Raw genomic sequence first — 20,118 nt, 5'->3', positions numbered from 1 at the left:
CATTCTACCTCATTTTAGCCAGATTTACTGAGTTCTGATAAAATAATAGTTGCCTGACTCTGCCAAAGAGAATAGCAAAGTCTTGAAAAATCTCAGAATAATTTATAACACTTAGTTATAATCTGTAAGTACTCCTGGCCTAAGTACTGAAGTGAGTGTTAGGCTTTCTGTATTCCATTTATTTTGAACTTTCAGTTAGTCATGATGAATCCAAGGAAAATACCTTAAAATAAAGAACTTAAAAGTTTTCATTTTTATTCTGTAGAGTAGAAAAGGTATACATTTGTTCAATTGGTATTTATTGATTACTAGTTTTATACAATCCGATATTAGGTGCTAGGGCAGAGTTGAAGAACTATAGAAAATTTAGATGTTCTTAACAGTTTATAGAGTCTCACTGCCTCCTAATTACACACCTCAGGAATTAAAAAATAATTCAGGACAACAAATGATTTGGTGATTGTTTTTATCTTGTTTGGATTTGCTTAAGGGAGAGATACTTCATATTTTTATTTTGATTTCAGGCTTATATCAATTCAGGCCAGCATTATCTAATTTCCTATTATGTATTTAGCACTATGTAATAAAAAGAAGTATGAATATACTTTGACATCAAGAAACTTGTATAGTTTAGTTAAATAAGACTAATTGAGTGATGGTGACTAGCTGCACTAAATCTCTCTGGACTTGAATGATCTGGGAGGGAGGACTTCGTGGAATAAGTTGAAGGTGGGTCCTGAATGATGAATAGGCTTTAGTGTACCTGGGGGAGGAGGAATTAATTTCAGATGAGAGCAACAAATAAAAGTACAAAGAGACTTGAAAAGCTAGCCTAAGAAGTTTAAACTTAAGGTGAGAGGCATTAGGAAACTAATTAAGGTTCTTGCTATGTGACATGTAAAAAGTATATTTTAGGGAGATAAATGTCTTTGACATGTGCAAGGTGAATAGGAATGAGAAGAGATAGATAGAGCAGGGCACTAATTTGAGGCTTCCCTAGTGAAAAACTGGGTTAATACAATAAAAGTAAAATTTAGAGTAGAAAAGAAATCATTTAGTGATCACTAGAGTTCACTGAGATTGATTGCCATTTAAGACAAACACCTTTTAACAGAACAACATCTAATCAATGTTTTACTACTAGATGACTAAGTGATAGGAATTTGTGAACAAACATGGATTTACATGATACAAACTACTACTCTTGTTTCTGTGATATATTTTATTGCCTTGTATGAGTGCATATATATGACATTACGAATATGTGGCATATAAACTATCAGTTGCAAATTTTTTCTTGCAAAGTAACATTTGGCAATATGCTCCCCACCTCTGGAGTCTTTAAAAATGTACCCTGAAAAAGGCAACTATATAATGTGAAATGTATTTCTATTTCTAAATTGGGATTTAGATGTTGGAGGAGGAGCTGTCCTGGGTTTAGAAGGTATGTTTGTTTTACTATCCTTGGTTACGAAGGCTGTGTTTGGTTTAAAAGCTGTCTTTCTGACTGAAATAATTCAGTTGAGAAAGGACTTACTGGCAAGATATTTTTGAGGTAGCTGGAGGATAGTGAGTGAGCTCTGATACTGGTAGATATTTTCAGTTTGATTCTGGGCCCTCTCAACTCTATAGTCCTTGTAGCATGTCCTGCTTCTTTGGAGAGGCAGTACTGCTTTGGGACTTTCTTTTAATCTTCATACTGTTAATAGAAGTCTCAAAACTGGGGTGGCATAGATATATTTACTGAGCTTAAAGCAAGTAATGTCAGCAAGTGAGTGGACCTATTAAAAAAAAGTAGAGAGTGGGACATGTGTATATGTGTGTGTAGTACTGGAGAGAATATGCTTTAAATAGGGCAGCTATCAACATCAGCTGATAGTTGCTATAGAGAATACATGTCCAATATTATGTCCTTATTTATTTATTTTTAAGAAAAGCTGGGAATCTAGATTTGGGGGTAAAATCTCTGGATTTTTCTATGTTGGCAACTTATTCATATAAAACACTTGATAGTTCAAATAAATCATACCCAATCCACTACTGCCAATGTGTCTGTTTGATGTAAACAGTGTCCAGTTACTGTCAAAGACATGGGTTTAGCAGTTTTAGAGACTCGATAATTGCCAAACTCTACAAGCTTTCTACTTGTATCACTGAGCAAGATGTGCAAACATTTCTTTTTTGCAATGCACAATTGGTTCCATGGCTTAATGAAATAGTTTAGGGTTTGTCATAACCTGTTGTTGAGTATTGCAAGTAGCATTCACTTATTTTCAGATAGTTCTTGACAAGGCAGATTCTATAAATAGTATCAGCTGTGGTTTTAACTGGAAATTTCTAGTTCATCTTTAGCAATAACAGAATAAAGTGTTTTTGAAATGGAAATGAGTAACATTTTTCTCAAGGAAAGTTTTCAAATACAGAACTGTCTAGTAAGTTTTCTGCCTATCCAAATGCTGGAAAAACAATAAAACATTGAATAATATACATATTATTTTTAACTGTCACTTGGAGGACTGTATCTTTGAAAACTGTATTGCTTTTTTTTTTTTTAATCAGATGTATCTTCCAGGAGCTATTTATGGGTAGAGAATGTAATTTTAGGGCAGATTTGTAAAGGAAGTAATGTATAAGAAAGCATTTTGTTTATTGTAAAGCTCTATATGTAAGAGATATTGTGTCTTTGAAATGGTGTTACTTTCCCTTAAATCTTAAAAATAAATTAGATTTGATCATCATCTCTTCATATTTTTACTAATCTTATTCTTTGCCAGTATAGTCTGGAATGGTACTGGCCTATGAGGTATGATTTTTTTATTGTTAATGTTATTAGCTTGAATTTTAGAGGTAAAAGTCATTGAAACCCTATGTTTTGAAGATGCCATTTCAGATGCCATTTTATTTATAGGGTTTTTGGTGTTCTCTGGTGTGTTGTTTTTGTATCTGAGATGAATTATTTCTGATCCATGCATTTATTTTCTCCAAGTTTATATATTTGATTTCAAAATGAGTATTTGTGGGTATGATCTTTTAAAAAATACTTAAATGTTTAAAATGGCATAAATGAGATATGGTATTAATTGCTTTTGTTCGGAAGCCTTTATTTTTGGTTGTAAAAGATTTTATTGAATAGCCAAATACTATCTGTAACGAGATTTGTTTAATTTTTTGGGAGTATCCTGTATCAACCCAGAAAGCCTAATTCATAATTCAACATGAGAAATATTCTAAATTCAGCACTTTTCTTCTTTTACAATAGGATTGGATTCAGCATCAAAATACATCTACTCATATTGAGAGCTGCCGACAGTTACGTCAACAGTAAGAACAGTTTTTTCTTTTTTATAGGTAGCAAATTTATAAAAGTAGTTAATGCTCAGATATAACTGTTTAATACCTTTCATGTGGTACCTTGGAGAAAAATATTTTTAGAAAGCTATTGCATATTTGAAGTGTTCATTTTATAGAAGTGTATTTAATTTTTTCCAAAAGGAATTAAATATCATTTCTTCTGACTTCTTCCTAATTTAATCTCAGGTATATTTTTTAATATCATTGCTTCATTCCTTACTGGCTTGTGTTCCTTGGAAAGGTTTATCTATTTTTGAGTAGTCATCCATTCTCCTATCTACCCCCCTCCGCACCCCAAATATAAACCATGATAAATAACTAAAAACTACCCATCCCAAGCACCAGTATTTAATTTCAGATCTAAAGCTCTCTTCTGGCTTAGATCCTGTTTTCAGAATAAACCTTAAGTAGGAGATGAACAAGCTAGATGTGTTGGTTCCTCAAATTTATTCTTTAAAATAGTTCTTTTATTATTATCACTAGTGGCCTGGTGCACAAAATTCATGCACATTAAAAGGGAATTAATTAGAGGAAATACTTTAATATTGCTATTTGCCCTTTCTCTATAATAGAAGTGTCCAGCCAGCTCCACCCCCATTGTGCAACACCAAGACCCGGCCGGCCCTACCCCTGTCAAGCCCTGCCGGGTCGGGGACACAGCCTCAGGTCACTCGGTACTGGGGAGGGGTGCGTGGCCTCGGGTCCCTTGGCCGGTCACCAGTTCAGTGTCTGAGCCGTGAGGTTGTGATGACCATTTGCATGTTAGCTCTTTATTATATAGGATTACTATTATTATTTCAGAGAGGAAGGGAGAGGTAGAGATAGAAACATCAATGATGAAAGAGAAATATTGATTTGCTTTCTCCTGCATGCCCCCAGCTGGGGGCATGTATCTAGACCGGAAATTGAACCGTGACCTCCTGGATCATAGGTCGATACTCAACTGCTGAGCCATACCAGCCGGGCTCAAATTGATTCTTTAAGTCTTCCACCTTTTTCTTCTTGAAGACAGGGTACCTAAGCAGTTGAAAAGTGTGATTTTAACAGTATTCTCTTATGTACCTTGGAGTAACATAAAATTAAATGTTTTCCCTAGCATCATTAAACATACTGATACAGTTGGATGTCAAGTTCCTTATCACTAGACTTATAGTAATATGTTCTTGGTCAAATAGATCTGTGGCAGCTGTTTTTTGTTGTTGTTGTTCTTTATGAAAACATCACCAAATTTTTTGAGGTTATTTCGGACTCTTGTTGTAAGTGATGAATCTAACTCAGAGTAGTTTTTACTAATAAAGCATGAGAATTTAATATCTCATTTAACTGGGAAGCTTAAAGAGTGGTTCTAGTTTCAAAGCAGTTGAATTGGATGCTTAACAAAAATCAAAGTGTGAGAAATATTTTGGTTTCTTGGCAGTTCTCTTTTGCTTTGGCCACATGAGATCTCAGGCACTCTTTTCTTCACAGAGCAAAGTGACCCCCATAGTTCTGTACTTAAGTGGTCTGTATAGCTAGCAAATTTCAGGAGTTTTTTTAAAAAAGTAAACACCTCTTTCCTCATAACTGCTGTAGAAGTCTTTGGTTTGATTCCTTTGGTTTATTCTGAGTTAGTTGTCCATCTCTGAACCAATTATAATGATTGTGGGAACAGGGTATTCTAACTCGGTTATTGTCATGTGCCTACTCCTGGAGTTATGTATGATATAAGCCTTACTTGAATCATAAAGACTAAGAATGGAGATTGGAATTGCTTCCTTAAATAGATGCTGTGCAGAAAAACAGGTTATCATACAGATAAAATTGTTACCTGGTAGGCTTTATTGCCACTGTAAATGGAAAATCTCTAAGCCACAAATTTTCCCACAGATACCCAATGGGATGTCTAATTTTTATGAAGGTGAGAGAGTTAGGTTGGAATGAGTTATTTACTCAGGGATTTAGGTAGGAATGGTTTAGTTGCTGTAGATAGGCATTTAATGGCAGTAACAGGATTCTAGTTACATGTGCTGTCAGTAATTTACCAGAACAAATGGCATGGGTTTATAAAGTTTTTTCTGTAGATATGCCTATTTTTCCATGCACAGATTTTATTTGTTTGTTTGTTTGTTTGTTTATAATCCTCACCCGAGGATATTTTTTTCATTGATTTTTCAGACAGAGTGGAAGGGAGGGAGGAGGGGGGGAGAGAGAGAGAGAAAGAAACATCGACGAGAAAGAGACACATCTATTGGCCTCGTGCATGTGCCCCGACCTCAGCCGGGGATGGAACTCGCAACTGAGGTACGTGCCCTTGACCGGGAATCGAACCCCAGACCCTTTGGTCCGCGGGCCGACGCTCTACCACTGAGCCAAACCGGCCAGGGCCATGCACATATATTATTAAAACATGTGCTTTCCATGCCTGCCACTTTAATACTCTCTCCTACATTTTTACCTTTTTTCAAGTTATATGTTCTTGAATAATTCCTTCATGGCTTTCTCTGCAAAAAAATTAACAGATAAATTAAATTTGATTAGGCATTTGGGATTCTTCCATGGCCAAATAGTATATGCTACTCTATTCTTTGTGTGTTTGTTTTTTAAGCTTCATTGTGTTTATATACTTTAATCTATTTAGTCATTCCTCAACTAATGTATATTTAGGTTCTTACTCTTTTCTTATTCTCTATGTCTTTATTGGGTCTTTCTGGACACAAGAGTTGTTGGTTACCTTGGGAAAAGATACAGTGCATCATAGTTTTAATATTAAAAATAAATAATAATAGCTCTTTGCTTATTGTGTGCTGGGCATTATTCTGAGTGCTTTACATAATTTATTTACTCTTCAAAGCAACCCTATGAGATAGATGCATAATGATTATTTGTGATTTTACCGGTGAGGAAATTGAGGCACAGGGAGGTAAATTTTACACTCACACAACAAATAACTGACACGACGAGTCTGTTTAGTTCATGGATCTTTGCTCCCCTTCCCCCAAACATTTTATTCTGAGCAATTTCTAAGCTGCAAAAAGTTGAAGTCAATAAACATATATTCTTTATCTTTATTCACCAATTATTAAACTTTGCCACATCTAATTTATATCATTATATATATTTTTGAACTATTCGACAATTCACTGCTCAATTCAGCATCTGTCTTCTAGCTGTTTTTCAAATGCCTTTTATAACTATTCCTGCCTCTCTTCTCCCTGCATCCACACTCCCAATTCAGTATTCAAATCAAAATTTGTGCATTTCAGTCTCTTAGTCTAGAACAGTCCACCCTGTGGTTATTTTTGGCAATATTTTCATGATGTTGACTTCTTTTAAAACATCCAAGAAAATTGTCTTGTAGCATTTACTACATTCTGTACTTTCTTCTGTTTGTTTCCTCATTGTTAAATTCAGGTTGTACATTTTGCTCACAACTTTCATGTGTATGCTTATTATAACATCACATTGACACAGATAATGTCAGTTACTTAGGTTCATGTTCTTAGCCATTATATTATACAGCATATATAAAGAGTATTATGCCCCTGAAACACATTTTAAACTAGATAGGTAATACATAGACAGTCCAAACTCTACTTGCAGAATAGTATATATGTTTTATCTTTCTGCTCTAGGCAGCAGAGACAAGAACATGCATTCTAGCAGTCAGCCTAGTGAAGAACTAAACATTATTTACCAACCCTTGAATAATAGGCTTCAAGCTCTGTGAAACCATAAACTGGAAAGATCTAGAAATCCAATAACTTGCATGTGTTGACAACCAGCTATAATTTCCAGCATTGTACATATAAGATAGCTAAGGCTTAAACATGTTAAGTAACTAGCTTTCAGATACACAGCCATTAAATGGCAGCACCTACACTTAGATCCAACTTTGTTTGATTCCAAAGATGTAACATTAAAACACTATATCACAAAATTAGAAATGGATCTTTTTAGGTGGTACAGAGTAACAAAGTTTTAAAAAGTGTAGGAGTAGATGAAACAAAAGTATCCATGTTTTGACAGTTGTTGATGCTAGGTGATGAACACATTGAATTAAAAGTTAACTTTTTTTAAAAAATCAATTCATAATTTGTCACTTCAAAGCAAGAAGAAGGGAGCAAAAGCTTTCTGAGAAGTCTGCTTTGTACCTGTTTCTCGTTGGTTAGAATCTACCACTGGCTATCTTCTAAGGAGGCTGGAAAACAAATACTTAGCTTTGTTAGCCTTTGTAGTAGAGGCAGGCAAGGTAAAAAGGAGTTGAGAATAGCTGTCAAGTTAACCTGCTAACAATAAATAAAAACTACTTTAGCCCTGGCCAGTGTGGTGGGCTTGATCCTTGGTAGGGGGCATACAGAGACAGCCAATTGATGTTTCTCTTTCTCTCTCCCCCTCTCCTTTCCTCTCTCTTTAAAATTAATAAAAATACATATTTAAAAACAATAGCAACAACAAAAACACCTGCTTTACATTTACTAAGGTTTTGACCTAATTTCATTTTCCTGCCCAGTGACTGCTGAGTCTGCTGCTTCCATTTTCTTATCTGGCTCTTTTTTTGGTTACTGAAATTATATTCTTGAATACTGGTGGTTTCTGATGGTTTATTTTAATCACTATTTCCAGTGAATCTTTAGAGTCCACAATCTCTAGAAAAGTTAAGGACAAAAATGTCTTTCTTAAGCTTCTACGATGTTACTGTTCTCCTACTTTTCCTTTCTGTGAATACCCCTTAATCTCTTTCATTAGTTTTATCTTTGTCTGTTGTACTCTTAAGTGTTTGTGTGCATAAAATTCTGTCCTCAACCCTCTTTTTTCCTACAGATTCCCATTCTGTGTTAGTTTCTCACTCTTAGTACTATATCATAGCTTCTACTTGCCTGATTTCTAAGTATCTCAACCCTCACCCCCCCACCCCAGATATTTATTTCTGAACATTCTGAAGACATTCCTATATTCTCTTCACTTTAGAAATGTATTTATTTATGTCACCCTCTTTACCTGATTTCGAGGACCTTCACAGTTTGTCTCTGAGATACTTTTCCAGGTTCTTCCCTTTCATAATTCCTTTTTGTCATTTCCATGCTTTCAGCCAGATTAGTTTATCTCTCTGAGGACCACTTGGTGCAATGTAAGGGGCACCATTCATTTATATTCTGTAGAATAGTGTCCCCTGGAATTCTACAAAGTATGTGAAATGTCTTCCCTCTTTTAACCCCTACGTGAGCTTGTATCTTGACCTCTTCTGTACCTCTTTTATGTGTACTCCTTGTTCAACTTTTAAAAATTTTGAAGTCTTTAAAGTATGGGTTTCTGTTTATTTTCTCTGAATTGTCTACTAGCATAATACTTGATTGGATTAGACTAGCAATTTTCAACCTTTTTCATCTCATGGCACACATAAACGAATTATTGAAATTCTGCAGCACACTGAAAAATATATCATTTTTGGCCAGTCTGACAAAAAAAAAATGTAATTTTTATTCATTCACACCAGCCAGCTATTGTTGTATTGGCTTTTGTCATTTTTTAAAATTTGACAATCTAAGGGTTCAGTGCTCCTGACTAAATAGTCAAGAATTGCATGTTTTAAAATTCTTACAGCACGCTGGTTGAAAATTGCTGAATTACACACTCAAAATATTTTCTTCCCAAGAAGATTTTTGTGCTTTAATATACTAGTAAATTACTATGTAAACATAGGTTTTGAACAGATATATTGCAGAGAAAGATCACTGGAGCCTTACAGTCTTATTTTGATTTTTAATTAATATTGTTTATTCTCAAAATAGGTATCCTGATTGGAATCCTGAGATCCTCCCATCAAGAAGGTAATTCTTATTTTAAAATTTATTTTATTATTTTCCACCACCATTTATCCCCTCTATGCCCTCTTACACCTCCACCCTTTTCCCACTCCCCCACCCCCACAATCACCATGGAAAGTAATTATTTTTTTAACAGTGATATTATTGAAAGAATTTTCTTTTTAGAAGTAAGCAAGTACTTTTTAAAAAGGTATTGCTTTGAGTTGTGCCCTGTTTCAGTTATCCCAGCTTAAATGTTATAGTTCTCTTCTACTTTTTAGTCTTTTTAAAAAATACTTCATGCTTTTATTATTACTTTATACTTGTGGAATCTTAGATTATAAATTGCCTTGAAGGATGGGAATGGTTTTATTAAGCCTTGTATTCCCTTGGGGGGAGGGTGTCCCTATTCGTTGTGCATATATACAAATACAGCAGTCAAAGAAGTATTTGTAGATGGCATAATCTTTTAGGAAAAAAAGTTGAAAAGCATTTCTTGATATAAATCATTTCCTAAAATGTTTTGTCCTAATTTTTTTATATAACTTAATACTTTTCAAACATATTTGTATATAATAGTGATACAGGAAAAGCCCAAGAAATTGATGATGATATTCTTCTATAAATTAGCAAAACAGAGGGATCCAAGCAATTAGAGGGCTGGACATCTGTTCTGATTATTCCTTATTTGTCTCAAGGATAAATCATATCATAACAAACAAGTTTCTGTTTTTAATAAATACATAGTATCAGAGTTTGGTATTATTAGTAGTCTGTTTTTAAGAATATACTTCTGTCACTTAAATAGCTTAAATTTACATTAAATTGCTGAATTTGTGTCTCTCTTGTATTTTGTAGAAATGAAGGCAACAGAAAAGAAAATGAAACTCCAAGAAGACGTTCTCATTCCCTCAGTCCTAGACATTCTAGGAGATCAAGCTCAAGTCACAGATTCCATCGATCTCGAAGCCCACGTTATATGTATAAACCAAGAAGTCGAAGTCCAAGAATTTGCCATCGTTACATTTCTAGATATAGATCCAGGTCCCGTTCACCATATCGAATGAGAAATCCATTTAGAGGTAGTCCAAAAAGCTATCGATCAGTTAGCCCTGAAAGGATATCAAGGAGATCAGTGAGATCATCAGGTACACTTATGATCATGAATAAGTTTACTTATTTTGACTATTTTTTTAGGCTTTTCATTTGTTTGAATTTCTATATTTGTATATTTTTAATAAGTTTGAAATGGTGATTTTCGTACTATTAGGATTTAACAAAAGTTGACATTTGAGCTATTTGCCTTAGCTCTTTTTAAACTTTTTAAGAAATGAAATATTTTCTTTTATTAAATTTTAGAATTTCTATATGAAATCTGACTCACATCTCAACCTAGTTTATTTTTCTTCCCTTTATTAACTATTAGAAGAAATATGCAGGATTGTATATATCCACCCAACATCGATTTTTAAAACCAAGGATATACAAACATCTTGCCATAATAATTGATTATAGACTTATTTTCTGTGAATTAATTTAAAAGTTTTTTGAAATTATTCATGTTTTCAACTTGGTGTTAATAATTATTGGTTTAGTGATCTTTACAGAAATATTTTTTCCTGGAGGTCTTTTCAGAGATCTGTGAAGTATCCCCTTTTTCAATTAACTACATGTCTGTGTGACATGTAGTTTCTGTATATATTTCGACCAGAATAATGTATCCAGCAGAATGCATGCAAAAGCAGATATGAGAATTTAGAGGTTTTCTCTTAAGCCCAACGTTAAAATGTTTGGGAAAATGTACAACAGTGCTACTCATCTAATTTTTGTTTTGGCAATTCTAGTGTTTCATAAAAATTTGTTATTTATGTTAACACAGGAGTTTATTATTAAATAAATAAGTGTTTTAAAAATCTTATTTTAATTTCTTTTATGGTAAATATTGATAAACAACACAAACAAAAAACTTTTTGTAGTCCTTATGTTTTAGAGTGTAGAGGAATGCAGAAAACAAAAGTTTGAGGACCACTGATGTAATAGAAGCTCACTGAATAAAGAAAGTTCATGTAAAAGCCTTTTGAGTGAAGAGTTAAAGACTAGGAATTTTTTGTGCCTATATGCTCCCTGTTTGGCTTGACAGTGGCTCTATGTGATAAATATTTGGACAGTTGAGGGATTAGTCTTTTTTTAAATATATATATAATGTGATGAAATGGTTCTACCTTACATTCTTTTTAACTAAAGTAGTACTTATATCCCTTTTACTAGATAGAAAAAGAGCATTAGAAGATGTAGCACAACGATCAGGGCATGTGCCAGAATCCAATAAAGAGAAGCATTTTGAAGCAGTTGATAAAGGACAGTTACCAGCACAAAAGGCTAAAACTGGAAGTGGATCAAAGTCATCAGTTAAATCTATAAGCTCTACAAAGAATGATTCAAATTTAGGAGGACATTCTACTCGTCACAAATCAAAGAATCTTGAAGATGCCACCTTATCAGAATGTAAACAGATGTCTGATAAAGCTGTTTCTGTCCAGCGTAAGGTCTGTAGTTCTTTAATTTATTATAGTGCAAGTGTGTGCATACATTTACAGTACTATTATGACAAAGAGAAAACAGAGTTGCCTGAAATTTTTTATTCTAATTTTCCAGAAGTTTGAAATCATGACTTGTTAAAATCTATTGGTATGGAATATTTTATTTGTTTTTCTTAGGAACATAATAAAAGTCCAATAATTCAAAAGCTTATAGTTTACAAATCCTAGAGGGTTGGCACTTGATCTATTAAAGGTGAGAACATTCTGGTGATTTGGTGTTTTTGGCTAGCCACATAAGTAGATCATGATGAATTTTGCTATCTTATTAGGAAAGTGAATGTAATCATCATCAGCATTAATATTTTTGTTATCTTTGTTAGTAAGCTATAGAGTGAGTCTCACCTGACCAGCATGGCTCGGTTGGTTGGAGCATTGTCCCAAAAGGTAGCGGGTTCAATTGCTGGCTATGCACAAACTGGTTTGAAGGTTCAATCCCTAATCGGGCTCTATTAAGATGTTAAGATATTAATTAACCAAAGAACATATATGCATGTATGCATAACCCATGGACACAGACAATAGTGTGGTGAAGGTCTGGGGAGGGATGCTGGTGTGGGGTGGAGGGAGTAATGGCGGGGGGAGGGAGCGTAACAATAAAGATAAATTTTTAAAAAAGATATTAAGACAATATTAAGATATTGTCAATTATTAGAACACAGTGAACCAAGCTGTAATTTCACTTCATTAATGTTGGACCGTGCAGATTCATATAGAAAAAATTTTAATAGTTTTGGACCATTTCATAGGTCTTGCTTGTTATAAAATGTTTCTAAACAGAAAAGAGCATCTGTGATTGGTTACCTATAAACTCATTATTACTGTTGGGTTTGAGTGGAAAATACCATCTTTTTTTAGCATTAAAAATTATTTTTACTTGTGCTAAAATATTTAGAAAAGACTTTAAAGAACTAAGATTAGCTGGTAGAAGAATTTATATTGGGAACTATTATTCTGTACTTTGTGCATAACTTGTCTTATTTTTAATTTTCTTTTATTCCCAAAATAGTCTCGGAAAGACCAACCTTTGTATTACGGTTCCGTTCTTCTTATATCTGAATTACCAGAAGATGGCTATACTGAAGAAGATATTAAAAAACTATTTCAGCCATTTGGAAAAATTAATGATGTCCTAATTGTTCCATATAGAAAAGAGGTGAGCCATTCAGTCTGTTGTGAAAATACATGAAAAGTTATTGCTTTAAGAAAATCATTGTTTGATCTTTTAGCTACTTTTACTACAACATAACATACATAAATTGTTAATTGAAAGTTATGTAAATATCTGTTTTCAAATTAACAAGGTCCCAGAGCACTGTTTAATATCCTTTAGGACAGGTTGGCACACTTGATCTATAAAGGGCTAGACAGTAAAATTTTAGACTTTGCATACCATAGAATTGCAACTACTCAACTCTGCCATTGTAGTACAAAAACAGTCATAGATAATATATAAATGAATGAGCATGGCTGTATTAAAAAAAAAAAAATTATAAAAACAAGTGGCAAGCCCAGGCCAGGTAGCTCAGTTGGTTGGAGCATTGTCCCCTACATCAAAAAATAAGGTGGTGGGTTCAGTTTCCAGTCAGGGCACATACCTAAGTTGTAGGTTTGATCCCCAGTTGGGGCACGAATGGGAGGCAACCAATCAATGTTTCTCTCACATTCTCACATCAATTTTTCTCTTTGTCTCTTTTTCTCTTTCTCTACCTCCTTCCCCCCCTCTCTCAAATCAATAAACATATCCTTGGGTGAGGATTTCAAAACAAAAAACAGTTGGCAGGCCTTGGTTTGCCAACCATTGCTTTAGCATACCAGTAAGCTTATACTAAAACAAATGACTTTGTACAGTAAGTATTTTTTATATGTGGGTTGTATTCCTGTAATTCACATAATAAAGTTCATCAAACTAGCTAGGTGGCTCAGTTGGTTCGAGCATTGTCCCGTATACCAAAAGGTGGTGAGTTCAATTCCCCATCAGGGAACACACCTAGATTGTGGGTTCGATGCCTGGTCGGCACATGTGAGAGAGCAATCAATCCATGTTTCTCTGTCTCCCTTTTCTTTCTCTAAACATATACTCGGGTGAGGATTTTTAAAAAGTCAGATTTAAAGCAGCTAGACCAGATTGTGCCTTATGATTGATTTTTTAATTGAGCCCTGTCTTCCCATTTCTCACTGTTTTATGAGCCTAAAATGGAAGGCTATTTCTCTCTTCTTATTTTTGTAATGATAATAAGGTTAAAGGTCCATTTCATGTGTGAAAACATCCTGAAGATCAATCTACACTTGAGCAAAAAAAAAAAAAAGAGGTAAAATCAAGACTAGAGGTTATTTCATAGTTTTATGTTCCACAAAATAGTATTAAGTCATGCAAAGAATTTTAAGTTAGATTCTTTTTACTAATGATATATTTTCTTTTAGGCTTACTTGAAAATGGAATTTAAGGAGGCAGTCACTGCAGTCATGAAGTATATTGAAACAACACCTCTTTTGGTAAACGGGAAAAATGTGAAAGTATGTGTTCCAGGAAGGAAGAAAGCACAGGTAAACTGGATTTAGACCCATTTCATTATTGTTTAAGTTTAAAGTTTCATTATTGTATTAGTTTTAAGGTTTTTTTGTTTTTGCTTAAGTTTGGCACATACAGAAAAATGCATAAAGCAAATGTTTACGTAATAGATTGTATGCATATAGATTCAAATACACTGAAATCAATAACTTTTTAATATGTGCATATATAATTATGTTTTGCTGAAAGATTGGTGTATGTTATGAGAAATATGTCACTAGGTGATTTCATCATTTTAGTAACATCACAGTGCACTTACTAGTACACAAACCTAGATGGTATATCCTGCTACACATCTAGGCTATATGGGATAGCCTATTGCTCCTGGACTACAAACCTGTACAGCATGTTACTGTACTGAATACTGCAGGCAATTATAACACAATGATAAATATTTGTGTGTCTAAACATATCTGTATATTAAAAAGGTATAGTAAAAATTCAGTATAAGAGATAAAAAATGGTTCATCTCTATAGGGCACTTTTATAGAACTGGAAGTTGCTCAGGATTAATCTGAGTAGTGAGTGAATGTGAAGGCTTAGGACATTACTGTATATTACTGTAGACTATAAATACTGTACATGCAGGCTACACTATAAAATATTTTTCTTCAATAATAAATTAACCTTACTGTAACATTTTTACTTTATAACCTTTTGAATTTTTTTAAACTTTTGGACTCTTGTAATAACGCTTAGCTTCTTTTGGAATACCTCTGGAAGGACCTGCCTGAGGCTCTTCTTGAGGAGGTGTCTCTTTTTTCAGGAATATGTCAGGAATATGATGGTTTGCTTGCTTGCTTTTTTTCATCATAGATTTGCTTGTAATCAGATAATGTACCATGAACATTCCTCTCTGTTAATGGAAACCTTTCAGTGTAGGGGTCCATGTTTTCAAACTTTTTAAGGAACTTGTTGAAATCTGCAAAAGCTTTTGCTAATCCATTCACTGTGAATTTTCTTGGGGTTCTTCTTGGGGACCATCATCATATATGTGGTTTGTTATTGATCGTTATGTGGTGCATGACTGTATAGCTTATAAACAGTATTAAATGGTGAGCAATAGAGGAGGAAATACTTAACAAAATTAGGAAATAATTCGTGAAACCTCTGCCTCAGTAACAAACCATAATATTGATAACATCTTGGAAGCCCCTTGCATACTTCTTGCAAATCCTTACAACCCTTCTTTCTGCCCAGAAGTAGCCCCTACCTTGATTTCTACCATAGTGGAGTTAAATTAACAGGTTATTTTTTGTTGTTATTTCACTGTTATTTTTAACAAATTTTATCGAAAAGGCCACATGTTGGAAAAAACATTGTAGTAATTTCCCCGACATAAATAAATATTACATACCTACAACTATAGTCTACATATTTAAATTCAGGAGTCACCACTCATAAACAGTTTTTAGTGAATGATTAGCCACATCATGGGTAGTTGATTTGGTTGTCTGGCATGACTTTCTGCCACAGTTTTAACACGTGCCTAATTTGTTTTTCCCTGTTTATTTGAAAAGCTAATTTCATGTCTGTAAATTACCTTGTATACATAGATGTGTTTCAGACTGTTGTCACATTAGTCTATTTTTATACCAGTGCTGTGTGATTTCACTTGTTAAAACTATAAAATTTATAATATTTGCCTATTTTTCTGGTAGAATCCTTTTTCTTTGTTCTTTATTTAAATTTATTTTGCTTAATCCTGAACATTCACTCCTGTATATTAATTTTAGAATCAGTTTAAGTTCTCTGAAAAATTTTATTGGGAGGTTAATCAATACTTATTGAAATTGTATTGATGTTTTTATAATAATGATTTCTGTTAAAAAACATGGCTTATCTCTTCTGCAAGTTTTCTGTTTCCCCCCCCATAAAATTCTTGTACTTTTTGGAGGGGATGTTAAGTTTATTTCTTTTATTTACTTGAATGTATTATGAGTATTCAAATTGCCATTAGAGAAAGGATTTTTTTTAAGGAACTTCAATTTACTTTTTTAATATTATTTTTTATTGATTTTTTTTAGAGAGAGAGGAAGGGAGAGGGATACGAGAGAGAAACATGTGCCCTGACTGGGAATTGAACCGGCAAACCCTTGGTTCCTGGTCAGTGCTCAACCACTGAGCCACATAAGCTGGGCCAGAGAAAGGATTTTTATTTCTCGTTTTCTATCAGAGTAGCCCTCATCCTAGTTCAGTGATGGCGAACCTATGACACGCGTGTCAGAGGTGACACGCAAACTCATTTTTTTGGTTGATTTTTCTTTGTTAAATGGCACTTAAATATATAAAATAAATATCAAAAATATAAATCTTTGTTTTACTATGGTTGCAAAGATCAAAAAATTTCTATATGTGACACAGCACCAGAGTTAAGTTAGGGTTTTTCAAAATGCTGACACGCCGAGCTCAAAAGATTCGCCATCACTGTCCTAGTTTATACCTGCTACATGCCATCCATTTATTCCCATTGTCCTGATTCGAATAATAAATTATATGGTAATCCTAGTCATTACCAACTCTGTTATTTAAAATTTCTTTTATTTTTGACCAGGTTTATTAAATAAGAGGTTTTTTACCCATAGCAGGAAATCTGCAGGTAGGTGGTCCCTGTCCAGTATAGGAGTTCCCTGTCTTTAGGAACCCAGCCTTTTTATTTATCTGCTCCACCATCTTTAGCATGTGCTTTTTTTCAGTTGTAATATGGTTGCTGTACCTTCTAGCATAATTTCTGTCTTCTAAGCAGAAGAAAGGAATGAAAATGAAGAGCAAAATGGGTTTTGAATTTTTTTTTCCCTTCTGGGAACGATGAGCAACTTTTACCCACATTTGATTACCAGAACTATAACACATAGTCACCTCTGGTTACAGAGAAGGTTAAGGGGAAGCAAGAATTAAATGCATAATTTAAGACCTTAAACTTTATCCTATAGACAATTAAATATTATTTGAGTAGAGGTATAATGAGATGGATTAGAAAGATTCATCTGGAAGAATGAATTAGAGGGGCAATTAACTCTCAATGCAAAGAAAGCTTAGCAAATTGATGGAAGGGGAGAAGAGAAAAGATCACCCAAGTCCAGGTAACTAATGTAGTCATCAATCTATTGTGATAATAGAACAGTTTTAGGTAGACCTTGAGAATAGAAAGGAGAAACAGATTATACCAGTGACTCATGAGCAAAACCTAGTTGATCATTAAATCTGGAGAACTGGGAAGAAAGGTCAATTTTTTTTTAAATTCTGAAAAGTTCAATCTGGGAATATAGATGAGTAAGGCTACATTTAAAGTCTTAAGAGTATTTCAAATAGAGTAAAATAATTCTCCAGGACAACTTTTTGATGAGATTGGTAAGGAAGCAATGTAAGTTCAAGACACCAACCATATTTACTAGTACTATTCTGGTTTTCAAAGAAATGCATAGTGGAAAATATAAGCTTTGGAAACTAGAAAACATACCATCTACCTTTCAGAAACATTGATGTTCTTCAGCTAAATATGATTTGAATGGTGTTCAGTTAAAGGAGCCTTAGAAGGCTAACTCAAGATTCCTTGTTGTGATAGAGCATCAGATGGCTTAGGGATTAACTGGAGGAGCAGTGCTGTAGCTTTCTTGGTCCAGATCATAATTTTCACATGAATAGTCAAAACCAAGAAAAAACTTTTCTGCCTGCATTTGATGTTTCTTGTTGGGACTGCCTTTGACTCTGGCAGTGATTCACAGAACATGGTCTCCATTTTGTTGCTTCTTGGAATCAATAAAGAAATGTTACAGAAAAGGTAAAAAATGTCTTATATCCCTGTATTTTTATTTTTTTAAAAATGTATTTTTATTGATTTCAGAGAGGAAGGGAGAGGGAGAGAGAGATAGAAACATCAATGAGGAGAAAGAATCATTGATCGGCTGCTTACTGGGGATCGAGCCTGCAACCCAGGCATGTCCCTTTGGCCGGAATAGAACCCGGGACCCTTCAGTCCCCAGGCCAGCGTCTGTCCACTGAGCCAAACCGACTAGGGCCTACATCCCTGTATTTAAACTTATGGGTCTACACAGTCTAACAGAAACTGAGTTACCTTGTTCTTTAATTATAAGGCAGCCTAGACATCAATCTTTAACAGTGATCCTTATCCTTTTTTATTTTTTTAGTTACTCTCTGCAGTACCACTAGCACTAATATGATGAAAGCAAGAATTCTTTTTTCCCAGAGAAATGGACAAAATTTTCCTTAAAGAAACAGGAGCCCTTGATCTAGACCAGCGGTTCTCAACCTGGGGGTCGAACGACTCTTTCACAGGGGTCGCCTAAGACCATTGGAAAACACAAATATAATTACATATTGTTTTTGTGATTAATCACTATGCTTTAATTACGTTCAATTTGTAACAATGAAATTGGGGGTCACCACAACATGAGGGACTGTATTAAATTGTTGCGGCATTAGGAAGGTTGAGAACCACTGATCTAGACAAAAGTATGATCAGATTTCCCAACAAACAACAAACCTTCACAACTATCAAGTAGTGCTGCAGCTCAACCCTCTGCAAAAACAAACAGAACTAAACTCAAGACTTAAAATTTAATGTTTTCAGCAACATTCATGGGGACATTACATGCAAAACCTAGAACAGTTAACTAAGGTCCAAGATATTATGGAAATGAAAAACAATGCTGGGGAGCATTATGGGAAATCTAGTGAGTAACAGGGCATAACCAAAAAGATACAATTAATTCAGATGAGAATTCAATTTCATTTGAATCAAAAACTATTTTTAAACATCTGTTAAGTGTCAGGCATTGCGGTATCTGTAGATGCTGCAGTGGTGACAAAACAGATGTGCTTTCAACGTTCTTGGAGGTTAGTCTATTTAGAAGGTTAAAGCTCCTAACATGATGAAAAGGAAAGACATGGTGAATAGGAGATCCAAACTGCATTTAACTGGAATTATGGGAAGAGGACACCACTTAAATACTGGTGAAAATTTTAAATTTCATACTTACGAAAGGTATCCTATATTGGTTTAGCCAGAAATGGTATAACTATAAAAAGGAAGAGTCTAGCCTTAGGTAGCAGAGCACCACATTTTCAAGGTTGAATGGGAAGAAGTTGATTCATTGTAGTTTAATACATCTATATCAAGTCAAATACTAAGTTGTGTGCTAGGACAGTATTTTCAGACATGCATGGGCTCATAAAGTATTTCATCTATACATCTTTCCTAAAATGTTGTTATAAAAATGCAGAACATTAAGAAATAGAGAAACTAGGATATAAAATGATTGGTAATGAGTGTTGAAACCATTTAAACAATAAATAAATCTAAGCATATATTTATAAAATAACAATTGCAAAAATGTTACTTAATATTACAAAACTTGTTTATCTAAAATATATCATCAAAAATTGGTATGGCCCTGACCAGTTTGGCTCAGTGGATAGAGCGTCGGCTTGAGGACTGAAGGGTCCCATGTTCGATTCCGGTCAAGGGCATGTACCTTGGTTGCGGGCACATACCCAGTGGGGGGTGTGCAGGAGGCAGCTGATCGATGTTTCTCTCTCATCGATGTTTCTAACTCTCTATTCCTCTCCCTTCCTCTCTGCAATAAAATATATTTTTAAAAAATTGGTATATAGCTAAAGGTTAGGGACTGAAATTTTTTTTAAATTAAATCTTTATTGTTCAGATTATTACATTAGTTACTCTTTTTTCCCACCATAACTCCCCTCCACCCAGTTCCCACCCCACCCACCGCCCTCACTCCCCACCCACTGTCCTAATCCATAGGTGCACGATTATTGTCCAATCTCTTCCCTC

General features: G+C 34.3%; 1 protein-coding gene across 3 annotated transcripts in view; it reads left to right on the top strand.

The window, feature by feature from the left end:
• Window positions 1–20,118, top strand: part of ZNF638 (zinc finger protein 638) — a 66,146-nt gene that overhangs the window by 2,881 nt on the left and 43,147 nt on the right. For all 3 annotated transcript variants that reach the window (XM_005867777.2, XM_014540933.1, XM_014540932.1), the window contains exons 2-7: window positions 3,260–3,321; window positions 9,120–9,158; window positions 9,993–10,282; window positions 11,403–11,680; window positions 12,741–12,887; window positions 14,156–14,278. In XM_005867777.2, coding sequence (XP_005867839.1) covers window positions 3,260–3,321; window positions 9,120–9,158; window positions 9,993–10,282; window positions 11,403–11,680; window positions 12,741–12,887; window positions 14,156–14,278 — 939 coding nt within the window. The remainder of the gene's footprint in view (window positions 1–3,259; window positions 3,322–9,119; window positions 9,159–9,992; window positions 10,283–11,402; window positions 11,681–12,740; window positions 12,888–14,155; window positions 14,279–20,118) is intronic.

The sequence above is a fragment of the Myotis brandtii genome, unplaced genomic scaffold (genome assembly GCF_000412655.1).
Source record: "Myotis brandtii unplaced genomic scaffold, ASM41265v1 scaffold251, whole genome shotgun sequence".
In the NCBI taxonomy this organism is placed as follows: domain Eukaryota; kingdom Metazoa; phylum Chordata; class Mammalia; order Chiroptera; family Vespertilionidae; genus Myotis; species Myotis brandtii.
This window is presented reverse-complemented; position numbering and strand designations above follow the sequence as displayed.